Source organism: Penicillium pulvis (assembly GCF_028828015.1).
Source record: "Penicillium pulvis strain IBT 33274 chromosome Unknown contig_12_segment0_segment0, whole genome shotgun sequence".
NCBI classification, from domain to species: Eukaryota; Fungi; Ascomycota; class Eurotiomycetes; order Eurotiales; family Aspergillaceae; genus Penicillium; species Penicillium pulvis.
The window spans coordinates 2,092,676-2,109,308 of record NW_026643072.1 but is presented as its reverse complement, the minus strand read 5'-3'; the positions used below and the strand labels follow the sequence as shown (position 1 = coordinate 2,109,308).

General features: G+C 47.5%; 6 protein-coding genes across 6 annotated transcripts; 3 read left to right on the top strand and 3 right to left on the bottom strand.

The window, feature by feature from the left end:
• Positions 1-714: 714 nt before the first annotated feature.
• Positions 715-2,379, bottom strand: N7503_001998 (oxidoreductase, short-chain dehydrogenase/reductase family; the record flags this gene model as incomplete). The annotated part of the gene is made up of 3 exons (XM_057061545.1): positions 715-1,746; positions 1,807-1,886; positions 1,947-2,379. 3 exons carry the CDS (start codon positions 2,377-2,379, stop codon positions 715-717), a joined length of 1,545 nt encoding a protein of 514 aa, XP_056925507.1.
• A 2,870-nt stretch (positions 2,380-5,249) lies between these two features.
• On the top strand, positions 5,250-5,462 carry N7503_001997 (uncharacterized protein; the record flags this gene model as incomplete). The annotated part of the gene is made up of 1 exon (XM_057061544.1): positions 5,250-5,462. One exon carries the CDS (start codon positions 5,250-5,252, stop codon positions 5,460-5,462), a length of 213 nt encoding a protein of 70 aa, XP_056925506.1.
• Positions 5,463-6,786: 1,324 nt separating this feature from the next.
• N7503_001996 (uncharacterized protein) lies at positions 6,787-7,533 on the bottom strand (the record flags this gene model as incomplete). The annotated part of the gene is made up of 1 exon (XM_057061543.1): positions 6,787-7,533. The coding sequence occupies one exon, from the start codon at positions 7,531-7,533 to the stop codon at positions 6,787-6,789; it is 747 nt and encodes a 248-aa protein (XP_056925505.1).
• Positions 7,534-9,931: 2,398 nt separating this feature from the next.
• On the top strand, positions 9,932-10,559 carry N7503_001995 (uncharacterized protein; the record flags this gene model as incomplete). The annotated part of the gene is made up of 4 exons (XM_057061542.1): positions 9,932-9,979; positions 10,042-10,215; positions 10,271-10,390; positions 10,446-10,559. 4 exons carry the CDS (start codon positions 9,932-9,934, stop codon positions 10,557-10,559), a joined length of 456 nt encoding a protein of 151 aa, XP_056925504.1.
• A 1,243-nt stretch (positions 10,560-11,802) lies between these two features.
• On the bottom strand, positions 11,803-13,295 carry N7503_001994 (uncharacterized protein; the record flags this gene model as incomplete). Its single annotated transcript, XM_057061541.1, has 2 exons — positions 11,803-12,765; positions 12,819-13,295. 2 exons carry the CDS (start codon positions 13,293-13,295, stop codon positions 11,803-11,805), a joined length of 1,440 nt encoding a protein of 479 aa, XP_056925503.1.
• Positions 13,296-14,515: 1,220 nt separating this feature from the next.
• Positions 14,516-16,145, top strand: N7503_001993 (uncharacterized protein; the record flags this gene model as incomplete). The annotated part of the gene is made up of 5 exons (XM_057061540.1): positions 14,516-14,618; positions 14,673-14,918; positions 14,990-15,784; positions 15,838-16,011; positions 16,060-16,145. The coding sequence occupies 5 exons, from the start codon at positions 14,516-14,518 to the stop codon at positions 16,143-16,145; spliced, it is 1,404 nt and encodes a 467-aa protein (XP_056925502.1).
• Between the last annotated feature and the right edge of the window lie 488 nt (positions 16,146-16,633).

The following is a 16,633-nucleotide window of genomic DNA, read 5'->3' as shown; positions in this document are numbered from 1 at the left end:
GGTGGCTGGGACTACTAGGCGTAAGCGGCGACTTCTAGATGTAGAGCCCCTTACCTGCTCACCAGCATTCCCAAGCCCACGAGCACACCCTTGGTCTAAGGTTTCTCCCGAGTCAAAGTTAGAAAATGTCAAGGGATGCGAAAACCCCCTTGTGTATCCGAAACATCCAGCCACAACCCAAATCCTGAAACTTTCATCAGAACTACGGATACAAACGACATGCTGCAAGATCCCGTAACCTACCAGCCGATCTACCCAGTATCTCGATCCATTCTAAATCGTTCTATGTGGCGCATCACAACGTGGGGATATATTCTCGCTTTGACTAGCTCATGTACTATCCCGATGCCGGTAGTGGGTCAGATCAATTCAACACTAGTGATCGGGAGTTCGTGAAGATTCGGCAACTAGATGTAGACTGAGACCCGGCTTTCTGGTCCCTGGGATAAAACCTAGTTCAGCAGACGGATACGTTCATAGTTTAAGGGGGTGGTTACAGTTGGACAAGACTATTGAAATAGGTAATGAAGATGATTTGATTGTCCTGTATCAGGACCAGTGATATGGAAAAAGTTCCAGACTCAATCAAAGCGAAATAAAAGAGGTAATGGAAAGGTAAAATAAGAATACAGGTCAGAAGAAGAAAGAAAAGAAGAAAGAAAGAGGAATAATGGACGCCGCCATATATCATGATATCATATCCATTGTAAGCATTCAGTTTCCAGACCGCCAGCTGAAGAACTTTCGTAGCTTTTTTCGCTGGGATTGCTTATCGCCTTTGCTCTTCCCATCTCCAAGGGAAACAGAGCTCTGGAACCTCCGCTGCAAGTCGTCCAGCGCACGAGCAGGATGCCCGCGGAGGCCCATATTCTCGGCGTTGGCCGCGGCCAGCACGGATTGAACATGGGGGTCGTAGTAGATTGGGTCGTAGGTGTCGTGATCGTGATTTGAGTAAGCGGGGGACATAGTGTTGGCAATGTATGTGTCGTAAGGAGAAGGAGGGGTAGTGTCGTGTTCATGTTCGAAGTCGGTTTCACTTTCATCGTGAATAGATGGGAGTTCAAGGAAGATGCCTCGATCTCGGCCGTCGACCTGCGACCATTCGCCGTTGGCGTAGACAGGGGAGCCCGGCTCGCCGATTTCGCTTTCGCCCGAGTAGTAGGTTGCTGGGGAAGATGAGAGTGGTCGTGGGGACTCGGGGTCGGAGGGTAGATCCTCTCTTTCTTCTAAACGCTCTGAGATCGATGCCATGCGTGGTCGTGGGGACTCTTCTCCGACCATGTCATTGTGTAATTGTTTTGACTCGTACCCTGAGGCCCAAGAGGTGTGGTTGGAGGAGTAGTCGGAGAATGAGCTGGATGGGATGTCGGCTGTTTGCCTCTTGGGTGTAGAATAGCTTGATGAGAAAGGGGTGTATAAAGATTGCGAAGAATAATGAGATGGCAATGAGGCATCTGTGAACTGGGAGAGGGAGGACCGAGGATCCAGTCCCTGGTCTATAGAGAACGTGGAGACTTTGGAATCCCGGATTTGGTCCGAGAAGATGGAACAGCTATCGACATCTTCAATGAAGGAGACGATACGGGCGAAGTCGAGCGACTTTCGCGGGTTCAGGATCTCAAAGGAGGCCCCGCCATGCGAGATGGTGGCGGCTGTGGTGGCCAACATCGGATCTGATTTCTGGGGGCGAGACAAAGGCGAGTTTTGAGCCTGTCCCCGCGCCTCAAGCTTCTCACGAAATGTGTTCTAGAAAAATGGTCAGAAAGGGCGGATAGGGACTATTTATTCGGGTTTCAGTTTACTCACCAATCGTTTCCTGTTGGGTCTGGGACGGGTCAGATGCTCCGAGACAAGGCTAACTCGTGGCCCCTGGGTAGGATGCGCACCTGCAGCTTAATTAGAATTTGTGTTTAATTTGATGCATTATGTCTGCAGGTGGGACTTACCGGCCTGTGGCTGACCAGATTCTGAAACCTCTTCTTGCTCGCTTCGCGCAGAGAGAATACTATGCGAACACGATGGCGAGAGCGGTGGTGGAGTTGAAGCTACCGACGACGCCGTTGATGCTGCGTAGGGAACGGTAGCGATATCTGAAGGACGGTTTAAATTGCTTGTTCCTGTTTTGCGTCGGAGCGTCTTTTCGGAACGATCTACGGGATCGTCGATGCACTCTGCAGCCTGTGCAAGTTGCTTGCGATAATCGTGGAGAGATAATGTACCAGTGAGGCCAATTGAGCGAGTAGAAAAAGCTGCGTCTGTAGAAAGGGGTTCGTGGTAGGTTGCATCGGCGTCCACGATAGATAATGAGCCAACCGGCAGCTCATTTGCGTACCAAACCCCGAAGGAGTCGGTGGACAGCACCTCGTGCTCTGTATTCATGCTGCTATTTTACAATTGGCTTGAAACCTGGTTTGCGATGAGGGGTTCGTCTTCAATTGCCTTAGCGTTGTGACATATCTTCTGTGGGTGAAGATCCAAACGCCCACACTCTATACATCCAATTAGTTGCCGTGCGGGGGTTAAAGCAAGGGATGTATCGAACCTCACCGTCAATGCAAGGTACAACCGAGATTAGAACAAAACAAAAAACCAGCAACGCCGTACCAGGAGCGATTATAAGAATATTTTTCCATTCGGTCATCCGGCCCGAAGTCGTGCCTGGTTCTTGTCTTCCTCAGTTTTTTTTTTGCGCTGAAGCTCCACTTTTCTCGAATCCACCCAATCTCCACATCAGTCTCGATCCCGTCTGGACTCAGGAACGCTGGGTCGAACCAGTGGTTCAGCACTCATAATGGCCTTATGTATGGCGAAGGGATTGCAAATGGAAGACGTCACACCCCCGTGGCATCCGGGGGAACGAGGGCGAAAAGTCGGTGTCGTGTGCATAAAGTCTGTGCCCTGTTTGATGCCTAATCTTGTGGGTGCCCCAAATCTCACAATGCTAACCTAGAGACTTTTGTGGAGCCAGAGAATAGAAATGACATGCATGAAAAGGAGATTGTCACAGTCATCTACACGTAGTTCGCTCATCGTCTGATCTTAGCGGCATCTTAGTTTCACTCTAGCCTGTCCCACCCCCGGCCAATCACCCGCCTAAACGGTCATTTTAACCACACCCGGGCCCACCCCGCGAATCCAAGTCCACCACTCGGCGGGCAGAACGAAAGATTTTGTCATCAGGGCTGAGGACGATGACTTGGGCAGAGAAAACCTTGGATGACTTGGTTGGCTTGTATTGATCCAGGTGGACATGTGGCGTACCAGAGAAAATCCTGCGCGTCGTCAAATGGTGATGCAGAGTGGATCCACCACACCCTCAGGGACTCGTCGGGCTGGCCCTGCAGGGTGATTACTTGTTGGGGGCAGAATTTTGTTTGAGATCCATGGATCCATACAGCAACGAAAACTCACGAGCTCGTACCTGAGAAGTGCATGATTCATGATACATCGAAGAGGTAAAAATGGGCGAGGGATCGGCACCGGGCGTACAGGTCTCACTGCGCCCTGCAGTGGCGTACATTGGATGAACGTCGCAAAGATATAAATATGTACAGTGATATCAATTTGTGGGTACTAGTACCTTAATACTAGTTTAAGCGACCGTGAGCTAAGTATTGATCTATTCAATTAACAAAGGGGGTAACCTCTGCCTCGGGTATTCAGGAACAGGGGAAACGTGGGATTCGCCACCGTGAAAAGTCGGGACAGTAGATCCGATAAACCGAATAAACGATTTTCCCTCCACTTCCAAGATTTATGTTGAATTTATACCTTTGCTTTCCAAGGTTCCTGAGATAACTTTGCGCGTAGACTTTGAGGTGCCTGGGGAAATATGACCCTTTAGAGTCTAGACTGGAATATTGCACTATCCCAGTGGATACATATTCGGACAAGTCCGACCTCAAATACATCACCACCGTGCCCAGTGACAAATGAGTCCATCGATAGAGAAGCTTAAAATACTTAAACATTCACGTGCATCAATCGATTGGACAGATAGAAATCAACACTGACATACATAGAATATGTAGTACGTACTAGTAAGATCTCAGATTCTGGTAGTTTGGTCAGCAATATGCATGTGACTTTGTAAAGTGCAAAATAGCCCTATGAAAGATACCTGAGGCAGCCAGCACTATACTTAAAAATCAGTCAGAGAATCGCTGATCCCTAAAAACCCGGCAAATGACCGAGCCTTGTCTACATTACCAGGCATCATGGAAGAGCCAACCGCAAAAGAGTGCCTATTTTGTTTCGCAAGGCTTCACAGCCAAAGAAGATACCGAGCAATGTTAGAGGTCGACTTTGAAAGAGCTTTCAAACTAGGAGATATTCGACGGTCATATTTGCTCATTGTCAAAAGTCTTATGCTTCCGTGGGTCGTCTATGTAATTGAGTCTTAGACCATGTGCCTTTGTGAATGAATATTAACATTAGTGTGCAACATTAACTCATATAACATATGTATCTCAGGCATCACGTTAAGAGTATAAGTGAATAAGAGTCGAATTGCGAAGATGGTATGAGACACTAGTAATCGGTATGCCTTAAATAGTTGACATGATTAATGGGCCAGGCAATTTGGTTAAATGGGACGAAAAGCATGTCGCAGGAGTCAATGAGGTAGTAGTGCCTTCACATGGTTCCATTTGATTTCTCCTTCACTCTTTATTTTCTAACCCTTCCCTGAACCATACCAAGCACCACCTTGGCTGTTGCCTGGCATATCTACCTTCCATCATCATTATAACGACATCTGCTCATCCGCCATCCGATGGCAGATTTAGCTCTCGCACCTCAAGCCTCTATCACTAAGACCTCACTTCTGATTATTTCGCGACCAACACGGTATCGACACCAGCTGAACAAGAAGTGAACGATTACCGATACTTTCCCGGTGCTTCTCACAGGCAAGAGTCTATACTTTGAGTGAGATATGCATTAGCTACCCAGGGATCCACTCAGATGCAGCTTTGCCAAGGGTTCTCCAAGCGCCCAGTCAATAACCGCCGTGACTATGATTGGTGCCCCCTGCCCTGCCATTACTTTCCTTCCCCCCTACCAGCCCTCCCCTACCAGTGAGTGGGTCAAGAAATCCAGGTCGTGAATTACGCCAAAGAAGGAGGCCAGTCGAGCTATTGACAAGATCCTCACTTTACATGGCGAGCTGGAAGATTTCATGCCGATGGAAAAGAACATCCTCAAAACTCGGTTCAGGGATTATCTATCGTCTGAAATGAATTATTACAATGGCGTACGCACATGCCAACGCCGCCATGATTGCATCCACCATCCCTCGCACCTTCGCCTTTTCTCTCCGACACCACCGCCACCGACACATTCATCAAGTAAGGAGGCCTTTGAGACTTGACTTTGTTGTGGTCAGTGCCCCCCTGAGCAGCACAAATCAGCCTCGTCTTGATGATGAAGAGGAAGAATTAAAGGAGGAGGAAATCAAATGAAACAAGGAGACCCCATGAGTAATAGACCACAATCCCCGTTGAAGCTCTTTCAGGAGGTATTGTAGAGGGTCTTCTGCAGGGTGTTTATGCACATTGGCTTAAATCTTGTGGCACAGTGCCGATAACTTGTGGTTACTGATTGAGGGAAATAACGGTCAATGAAAAGTGTACATTCAAGGCTACAGGAACACTTCCAATTTCACGACACCGGTGGAGGACCATATTGAACGAGTGTCTTCAGGTTAGATTGTCGACTAGGTGCTGACCATGCAAAAGGTGGAACACAGTGGCACCCCCACTATTCTCAAAAATACAGAGAACGCTGACGCAGAGCAAATCGCTTGAAAGGCTTCTGGAAGACAGTCGACTTAGATATATGAGATCCCACCTAGTGGTGAGGATGCAAATAGACTGATCCTTATGTTTACAACAATCAGTCATTCTACCAAATATTTCTCCTTGTATTGATACAGGAGCAATATGAAAGAAGACGCGAGACACGAAAGAGGAAACCGCGGGACACGAAGGAGGACACAGAAACCTGCAATAGCAAACAAGGCGGCATCGACATAGACGACGGAAGTCGCGCCGTAAGTGATCACACTATATAGGCGGCGACTCATTAGACTTGAGTAGTGCCTTCGCCGCAAGTCAGGGCACCTACAATATCTATAAAGTCACTCCAAAAGCCTAGCTTCATTATAGGTGCCCGCTCGCTCTCCTACTTTAGCAAATCAAATATTACTGGCTACCTCGCCAGTTCAGCAACATCGTTTAGTGTCTTGGTTATCTACCCGCGCTCTCTCAGCTAGCCTGATATGGAAACTGCTAAGTTAGGCTACGGCTGGGGAAACGCCAAGCCTTTAGCTCAGTGATTCAGAATCTATCGCCAAGGTTCTAGACTTCACTTTCTCGTAGTTGATACCATGGATGTAGACACTGTAGTAACTTGACCTCCTTCCACCTTAGGCCCAAGGAAACACGCTTTAACTTGAAAGAGGGGAAATGCTAGAGCCCCTAAAATATTTGATGGACCCCTAATTTTGCATCAAATGGGGCCAATCTGGATATAATGGCCAATGATGTCTGATACACGTCGTTTGTACCCACCCGGGGAAAAGTATAAATTAAGGTTTGGGCCAAATGGACCCAGGGCTGGGCCTTAGCCAGTTCTAGGAGCATCAAAGAATTATTTCAGTCTGCTTTCGATAGCCTATTCATCTCATCAATCAACTGACATTGTTACGCTAGATCTCCAATCGCTCTGATTGCATACTAAGTAGCTCATACGCTTTTGGCCAGTTCTGACTATTGATATTCACGCTTAGAGGAATTTCCTGACCATGATATTAAACCGAGTATTCTTATCCCTGACCATATCTGGCGTCAGCTGTTTCAAATGTTTCCGAGCCACCTGATTCCACGCGTGATAAGCCAGCTGATCGCGGTGTAATCCACCACCATGTACATTCAGCTGATCCTCCACTTTTTTCGCCTCTTCTGCGGTAATGGACTCATGCATGAAGTCGATGTGATTGATCGTCCATGTTGGCCAGAAGAAGACCGATGGAGCTAATGGGCAGATCTGGTCTGGAAAGTCTAACGCCATTTGCTTCGGAAGGATGACAGAGTGGTAGTTCCATTCCTTGGGAGAGAAGTCGCGATAGCTCTCTATCCATTTGTGTAGAAATGATGCATCTTGACGTGCGACGATTACGGCGTTACAGAAGCCGTGGCGATCCCCGCCCTCGTGGCCAAGGATAACACCCCTCTCATTATGCCGAAGAGACTCGAAGGACTGGAGAGCAATGACATCCGTATCAAAGTAAATCCCGCCTTCTTGTCGGAGAATGTCTAGGCGGAGCACATCAGCAAGATGGCTGATTTGCCATTTTTCTTGTGTCTGTTTCGGGTATTCGAGAGCCATATCGTGATGGACGAGTGTGATGTTGTCCCACAGCTTCTGGAGCCAAATATTGTCCATGTTGAGATCTTCGTAGTGAATATTTAGCTTGTCAGGCTGGAGGGAGATCAGCGCTGACCGGATTGCGAGGTAGTTGATGAAGTTCATCTCGGGATTCTGGATTCCCCATATGAAGTGAACCACATTGGGGATTGGATTAGACAAGTAATTTCCATCGTTAAAACATACTGCCTCCTCCACGGTCTCTTGGAAGTCATATCTCTCAACTTTTGTTTCTGATGAGAATAAGCCTCGAATAGCTCTTATTGGGTGAAAGTAAAGTTGGCTAATAAGAACCAAAATTATCGCAATCGCCAGTATAGCGGTCGACTTCAAAGGATAGCGAGGCATGTTCCACAGAAGCCTGAGTACCGGCACGGAAAAGTGCGAAGGCAGCCTGATGATGAATTTTAGTATCTCTCCCAGCCTTGCCAAGCTAAAAAGTTGCAATGACTTAGAACGCCTTGGTTGTGTTATTATTACAGACCCTGGTAATAACACGTTCAAAACTGGGCGTCGGGTACCCAAAGAAACAGTCTGGGCGGACGAGGGGACGAATGGAAGTCAAGATCCCGTAAATATGTGTTTGCGTAATTCAAAATACGATACTTACAGGGTCTGTCTTGTATCAGGGTCTGCCGTGTGGGGGCCATTTTGCTGTTAGCGTCGGGCTAGCATGGGTAGTAGGGCTAGTGCAGACCCAAGGCGATGATCTCCCAAATAGCGCATGGTGCGTGGCCAATGACATTGGATAGCTACCCACGTTCTGTAATATTCAATAGGCAGAAGTTAAAGCCCTGCGTCAGCACCAGAAAGACTTGCTGCGACGATTTTCTAAGGTAGCCGACAACATACATTAAGAACACATATTTGTATGCGGGCATACTAGCGCCACCTAGGAAATTGACACCCGGAACAGTTGGATATGCCTCAGGAATATTTAGATCTTAATTTTGAGTGACTACTGAGAATGACTATTGAATTCTGAAGCAGTATAGACAGAATTAGCTGTTGATAACTGAAATATCAGGTTTCAGGATCTTATCTTGTCTAACCTGGGTTGAGTAACAGTGCCATTCCTGTCACACATGATTTCTGTCATTTCCTCCCGAATACAGAGATATAGGGTATCTGATACACAGGGACATTGGGAATTATCACTCTCCTCTCCTCTTCTCTCGTTGTTCAGCGACCTCTGATCTACGCGTCTGGACATTGGGTATATGTCATATCATTAATCTTCCTGAGAGTGTCTAAAGAATCTATGCAGAAATTTGGCGCTAACCTAGCAACATGCGTTATGCGAAATTATATGAACAGTTTTCTTTCTTTTCTTTTTTTTTCGAATGGGTTTAGGAAGTATACTGTGGACCAACGTACCCATCGGCCATTGTATGCTACGACAATCGAGGTCGATCAGAGCGACGCGTAACATGGCTAGAGGCGAATCGACGTCTAAAATAACAGCCGCTTGACGTGCTCGAGACGACCTTCACCTGCAGCTTCATCCAGCTCTTGAACACTGAACTTTTCATTTATAGTCGCTTGTTGTCATTTCAGCAACAATCAGTTGGGCACCTCACTAGCAATGTCAAGAAAGGCGCAGTACACGAAATCCAACGCAGTAATTCATCGACTGCATACCGAGGCACATACTTGATCGCTCTCTGTAGACTACCAGGGTAGCCAGGTCTCCACTCCCTGATGATTCATGCCCCAACTCTTACTATGTTAATTTCCTACAGAAAGAGGAAAGAAAATAGATAGGTCTAGCCATTTGCTCGCGTGACACTTGGTCTCGTAGATCGAAGCCAGAAAATCAAATGCAGGAGCTGCGTCGGGCTTGAAGAGCCGTGATTGGCTCTCCTCGCAGATGAATGTCATGTTGACCCAGTCGAAGCCTTTTCATGAGACCAAGTTCGCATGGAAATTTCCTGACTGTGCGACTGCGACTGCGACTGCGCTATCTGACGTGTCCTAAATGCGGTATAGCCTGTGATGCTATCTGCACATAATCCTCCTTCCAAGTTTCTGCATGCATGTACATATTTATCCATGATGATTCCATGCGTCAAGATCCACTTTATGTACACCGCAACTTTCATCTCGACATCTGTTTGCTTGATTGCCGTTTATAGGAAGGACCGCCAACTCTGGAATCAGATTCGTTCTTAAACTTTTCACAATCTTGAGATCGAACCCAGCTTTCGCACCTCTCTGCACCAGCAAACCAAACCCAGCAATAATCACTTAGGATGTCGGCTCAAGTCAGATTCTGCAAGGGACTCCCTCTCTGCATAAAGCAGGCAGAGAACATCAAACAGATGTCAGCAGCTTTGTCCGAGGATAATGCAGACTCAACGGCACAGGTTAGAGAATTGAACTCTCAGAATATCTTGAATGAAAGCTGAATCTCATCAGGAGTTGATGGTTGCGCTCAAAGCGTTCAATCTTCTTGCTGGGTCTTCCGCGCCGATGATGGCCCGGGACCCACGAATGAACCCTGATGGTGTTTTTAGATGAGGGGTCTATTGCCGCCGCTGCTTTCACGCAGGTGAGTCATATATTGAATAGATTATCACGTTTATGATACGGCTGACTAGGAGCGGAGATTAGTTCACCACTGTCCATCAACATTTGCTCAACGTGGTAATTGGCAAGAGCGCTCTCAACAGTCCTCTTAGTGGAGGGGGAATGACCGGAGTCCTGGACTTGTTAGCTTTTCAGCCTGAGTTGGATCCTGTCCAATCCACTGAAGATGCTGCCAAGGCTGAAGCAGATTATGCCACGGTACGCGATATGCAAGAGGACTCTTTCAACATATCGCTAACGTCACCGGGCTTAGTTGGTGGGATTGGTGAATACATTTGCCAGTAATCTTCATACCAAGATGAAGGAGCCTTGGATGGCAAAATGGACACAAGGTTTCCAGTCGACCCTCAAGGAGACAGCGGCTATCATTGATGTATGTCTTGATCTTTGACAGGAAACTACGTACAAGCTAATGCGACCTTTACCAGAATCTCGGATCGTATCTTCAAAGCGCCACTCCTGATGGCATTGCCGGAGCTACCACTACTCAGCAGCGAGAGGGGATGTTCACCATCGTAAACGGGCCACTTGAACTTAACTAAGGAGGGAAAATGTGGTCTTCAGTAAGAGCTGAAAACGAAGAGGATGATAAACGAGACGTCTAAAGGCTGGTTCCCGAATTTTCATCTCGATGCAGACAGTCCGATGATCCTTTGAGACAAACCAAAAAAGTTTCGAAACTCTTAAGGTTCATAGACGCCTGAGGCCAGATCTTGGGCAAAAAATAGTAAATAGAGATGTAAAGTGGAAGACAAAGAATCCTCCGGAAAACCCCCTTTCTCCAGTCTGTGAACGACAGCACCCCTGAATATTCGCATGAAATGTAAGACTCTCTTGAAACAGTTGCCACCTAGTGTGTAACCTCTTATGCCCAGCAATCTGGCTCTCTCGCGATTCAAGGCATGCCTGATTGGAATCCAGCACTCGCAGAGTCCACACCTTTGCAGCGGGTATGACCTGTCCCCTACACAAGTGTGGAGTAGTGACGAAGCTTACACTAAATCTAGGCCTTTTTATCTGACTGTGTTTTTTAATCACGCAGACGTATATTTAAACCTGTATTTAGCACACCGCTAAGTATCATCAAGGCGCCGTTGAACTAAGCGGCAGCCCACACATCATCGTATAAGGACCCGCATTTCCGTCCTCAATGTTGATATCGTCGCACCGAGGAAACAGATCATGGATACAGAAAAATTCTAGAATCACCGGAGATCATCTCGTAGATCCTAGCAGTTACCGTAGGGCCTGAGCACCAAAGTGGAACGGGAAGGCTAACAATTGGCAGACAATTCTCCGATAAGAACTATATACGGAGGGGTCAAAAGCCTTCCCAGTTGTACGCAATTTGCGAATCCACATATTTAGGAGCCTTTTGAGAAGCCCTTGAGGATCTTTCATATCTCCAAAAAATATCACAAGAAAATATTACGAACAAACCTTTCTATTCACAATTGCGCAATCTGAGGGCATCTCAGAGTTTCAATACGTTTTTGAAATATGAAATAAAATTTATGTGTGGACATATGAGGGGTCATCCAGGGCTTCTAAAAAGGCGCTTGACTACAGTGCATTCACAAAGCGTGTACACACAAAATTATGGAATCTGACGTAGCCCAGATCTGCCGTAGACATAATATAATTAGGTCAATTCTGGGAGCTATTATAAGATAAGTGAGTCCCCAAAAGAGAAAGTGCTTTTTATTGATCAAGCCAAAGTCCGCCGTTTACTGACTTGAAGCGAAGCTGGGTTGGAAAGGTACCTCAAAGGAAGCCTTGTACTTCTCACAGACACTCATGTGTGGCGAGCTCCTCAGCACAATCATCATTCCCACAATGCCCCAAGTAACATGTTCGACACCAATCTTCCACAACGGTATCCATCCCGCAAACGCAACACCACAGCGGTGATGTACCCTGCTTTTCCGCTTCAGTGGAGAGCGTCTCCCGAAGAGCCCTCGCAGAGGAACCAACCAAGTACCTCTCAATGGTATCATGATCAAGAACGGCAGTGCTGTTAAGTTTTGGGATCCAGCGTGCCCAGGAGCTCTTCCGTCGAAATGCCGCCATCACGCGGAACTGTTTGGAAAATTCACGATCCACGGTTATGAAGGCGCCTAAGCCCTGTATGGCCACCTTTGCTTGACCGTGAAGTTTAGCGTGGCGACGGATGAACACTCGAAATGCAATTCCAATCTCCTCACTTCTTGCCGGCCAGTTTTCCGCTTCGGCCACGTTCAAAATGCCCAAGGCTTCGATTAAGACAGGTGTACCAATGGGCCGGGTGACCATGGCACGCCAGAATCTGAGCGTTTGAAGGATTTGGTCCTCTTTCCGGTAGGCGAGGTGTCGCATCATCAGGCCGTTGAAGTTGACCGCAATGCCGCTGACGCCCATACCTTTGCCAAAAGAGATCAAGTCGGGCTGGCAGTTTCCTTTTTCGTAATACTCATCTCTTTGGCAAGCCCATGGTGCTCCGCATCGGATGGCGGTCATGGCTTCATCCACGAGCAAGCAGATGCGTACTTTGTCGCAACAGGATTTCAGGAGATGGAAGGATTCGGGAGCAAGAATGGATCCATCAGACGCATTTACCAGGTCGCAAACTACGGCGATACAGCCTTCTTGTTTTGCGGTATGGAGCTTGTTCAATAATTTATCCCTTGACGAAAAGTCACTGCGGGCTATGGAGAACGATGGAGGACCCGATCCGATGATCTTGTACTCCCATTCCTCCGACGAGTGTGCCTATTTTACTTGTTAATTTCTCTGGTGTCTTATGAGGCATTCAGAGGACTTACCAGGGGCCCGTAGGCGCTGCCATAAATCCCATCGACAATGGCCAATCTTGGTGTCATGATGTGTAAATCTGTCCAGCCCAAGAGCTCTCGAACAAATTGATGAACTTTCTCGGGTTCAGGATCATCCTTGAGCAATGGCGATAACTTCGGATCTTCAAGAACCAATGGACATGTCGATGCCGTGTTAAGGATGAGACTTGCTATAGTTGTCGGATTAAGGACATCGCTGACATGTGCATGGAAGGTAATAGGCCAGTATCCCTGGAAAAAGGACTGAAAACGCTGTGTATACTCTTTCAGCAGAATATGGTACTGCTTTTCGACCCTGGCAGGGTTCACGGTATAGTCCTCCCATAAACGGCGGGCACGATCGTCATTCATGAAGCCGCTGTTTGAGTATACCGTGCCCCAGCCATTGTGGAAATCGTGATCTAGCGGGGGCTCAGCTGAGCTGTGGCCATTGGCAGTCACCGTCATGATGCTGAATAGAGGTGAGTAACGGGTTTCTATCCAGGAAAGAGAGCAAGAGAAACGAAGAGACGTAAACGTACCATACTTGTGCAGATTGGTGCAAGTCGCTTTCCCTACTCGAGTACCTTGAATCCAGGGGGGTGATTCTTTACCGCAAACGGACCGCTACAGTGCATTTTAGCTGAAAAGACTCACAATCCGAAGAGTGGATCTTAACAATCAGCTAAACAATGCACTTTGTAAGACGGTTTCATCAAAATCACTGCCTGGCCTTTGACTGACTTAGTGGCCATAGCAAACCGTCTTCATAGTAGGCGGGATCGTCCTCAATGAAGTTAGATAACATATAGGCAGGTCGAACCCCAGCCGCTATAAACATAATCGTTATCCAAGGAATGCAGTGTATCGAGGTCACCATCGTAAATTTTAGATCTATTATCGTTGATTACAATACCCACGTGTGGCTTTTATAAATTCAGGGCGCAGAATACGTACAGGAACCACACACTTTGGAAGAAATCGCCGATCAAGTTTCAGCGGCATATTAGGATCCACCCAACTTACATGACTCGCCACACACTCAGCCATAGAACTGAGACATCCATGATGACGATCAGAGGAGAAACCAACTCAAAGTGAGGCGTGCTAATGTGGAGCTGATTTGAAATATTACTGACTATACATCCCGTCCCTAGCCAAAGCCAAGACAATTCTAGTCGAGATTGTAATTTGCGACCAGATTTCACAGCTTACAATGTAGAGTGGATGGTATCCATACACACTAACACATCGGATTCTAGTACCGTATTCTCATTACCATATTTACAGCGCGTGAAAAGTATTTCCGTTTACATTTGGCCTGCGGGTCTGTAAAATATGGAGCGGGCCGCCGAGCAAGGAGTTCGCGCATTGGGCTGGAAGCGTCTTGGTATGTCCGTGTGGAATGCACGCTCTTGACCTGATGGTTGTGGTTGGTGGGTTATCGATCCAGAGGGTTACATAATGGAGTTTCCGGGGTTGCCGTGCAGAAACCTGCATGTGTAATACTTCCATCGGTAACACTAGTCTGGTATATACGAAGACGAAAAAAACCACTACTGAAACACTCCAAGGTAGATCAGTCACATTTGGATCGACGTCGGACGAGGCCGCAGCTTGTTGAAATTCATGTTCCTCCCAAGCTTCAGCGGATGTACCCTGAAAAGGCCTTGAATTCGACCTCCACCATGTCTCGAGATCACCAACAGAAGCGTGATGCGCCATGGGCTCATGGCTGGCGATCGTCTGATACTTTCATCATTAGTACGATGAGTCTTGCGTTGTTTACTGGTAAGTGACGAGCCTTGCTGCATGCCTGATTGCCGCCTAACATTGCGATTTCAGATGAACTACTTTTCGCCTTCATGCTCCCTTTGCTGCCTACTGTGCTAGAGCAGCGAATCGGCTTAGACCCTTCTCTTACTCAGAGATACACGTCTATCTTTCTTACTGAAGGAGCCATCGTGTCTGTGGTGGCGAGTCCATTTATCGGGTCAATCGCCGACGCGGTCTCTAGCAAAAAGACTCTGTTACTGACCGTCCTTGTACTGGCTTTGATCAGTCTCGCCTGCTTGTCTTTAACAACACACCGTACGTAGATTCGATATCTCACTCAATAGTGGTAGATTGCCCCGTGTAACGTTAGACTGACTGAAAAATAGTGATATGGCTATTCGTTGGCCGCTTCTTTCAATGCATCGTCAGCCAGGCCTTGTGGATTGTGGGAATGGCAACCATGGCCGAGAATCTTGGGTCAGAGCATATGGCCAAAATTGCCGGTCTGAGCTCCATACTCACAGCGGCGGGCACCACCGCCGGCCCTCTTCTCTCAGGACTACTATTCGGAGCAGGTGGGTACTGGTGTGCCTGGGCGGGCGCAGGTGCCTTTCTCTTGGTGGACATTGTCATGCGTCTCCTCATGCTAGAAAAGCCGGCCAAATCTTCCGGAGTCCAGGATGGGGAACGAGAGCCCCTTGTGAAAAACAATCAGCCTGGTGCCAACGGTGAACAGCCCGATCATCCACCTTGTGTAGAGGTGCGAGGATGGAGGTTCCACGTTTGCCTTTTCCAGGATGCGCGGTTCTCTGCGGGGATTTATTGCTCTTTTGCTTACGCTTTATTGATTGGCTGTTTGGAAAGTACCATGGCCGTCCACGTGCGAAGCGCGTTTGGATGGAGTGCTGTTCAAGTTGGTCTATTATTAGGACTGATCCAAGGGCCCGGAATCTTGCTGGCAGCCCCGGTAGGTTGGATGAAGGACCGAGTGGGATCACGGATTCCGACAACCGTGGGATTTCTCGTGTCAGTACCTTTCATCATACTCTTGGGAGCTCCTGGCGACGATCGATTTTCATTTGCGGCGGAAGCTCGGGGGAAGACCATCTTTGTAGGATGCATGGCAGCGATCGGATGCCTGTTATGTCTTCTGAACGGGATCGGTTCTATTGAGGCTACTGGTAAGTGGGATGAGTTTGCAGAACTGATTAGAAGCTAAGACAACCCCATGCAGAAACAATCGACGAGCTTGAAGCGCGTGAGCCTGGTAAATTTGGTTCTAACGGAGGCTATTCTCGTGCTCTAGCCTTGACTAGTATGACATGGATGGCTGGGCTAATGTGTGGTCCCCTTTTGGCGGGATTTGTGATGGAAACATTCGGATACTTCGAGTTGCAATGTTGTCTCGGTGAGTTTAGTCCATAGATTCGGAGATCCTGGTTACTGACGTTACTAGGGGTTGTATCTTTTACAGCAGGCCTCGTTGCTCTGCTTTTCTTGAACTCTCGCTCGCATGCCGTAAAGCAGCAGCAAGATGAGTGACGTCAACACGAAACGACATCGGAACAAATGTAGAATTAAAAGTGACCAGAGTTGGTGACCAATTAAGTCGTTATGAGACATTGCAGACTTGACTACATGCGTGTGCGCAAAACACGCGAAATGATCATTGCAATAACACTGGAGAAGCCCATTACAATCTGGAAATGCCATTAGCATCCACAAAGACACTCTCACAATAGCTTCTCAGAGTCAGTAAAAGAAAAGACTCATCTATGACATAATGACGTTCCTTGCTTTCGAACGGGGTTCGGTGTGTATAAATACGCATTATGACCAGGGGCTGTATCACTATTACAATTACAGCTCTGCAAGGGGAAATGACACAGAATACCATACCGTACCGCACATTGACCCACTTCGTGCGAATCCACTTCCCCGATGTGTAATCCTGCCGTTCAGCTGTTTTCAGCTCGCCACATAGTTATGCCCTTTCTTTGCTTTTGTTCGACGTCACAATACGGACAATT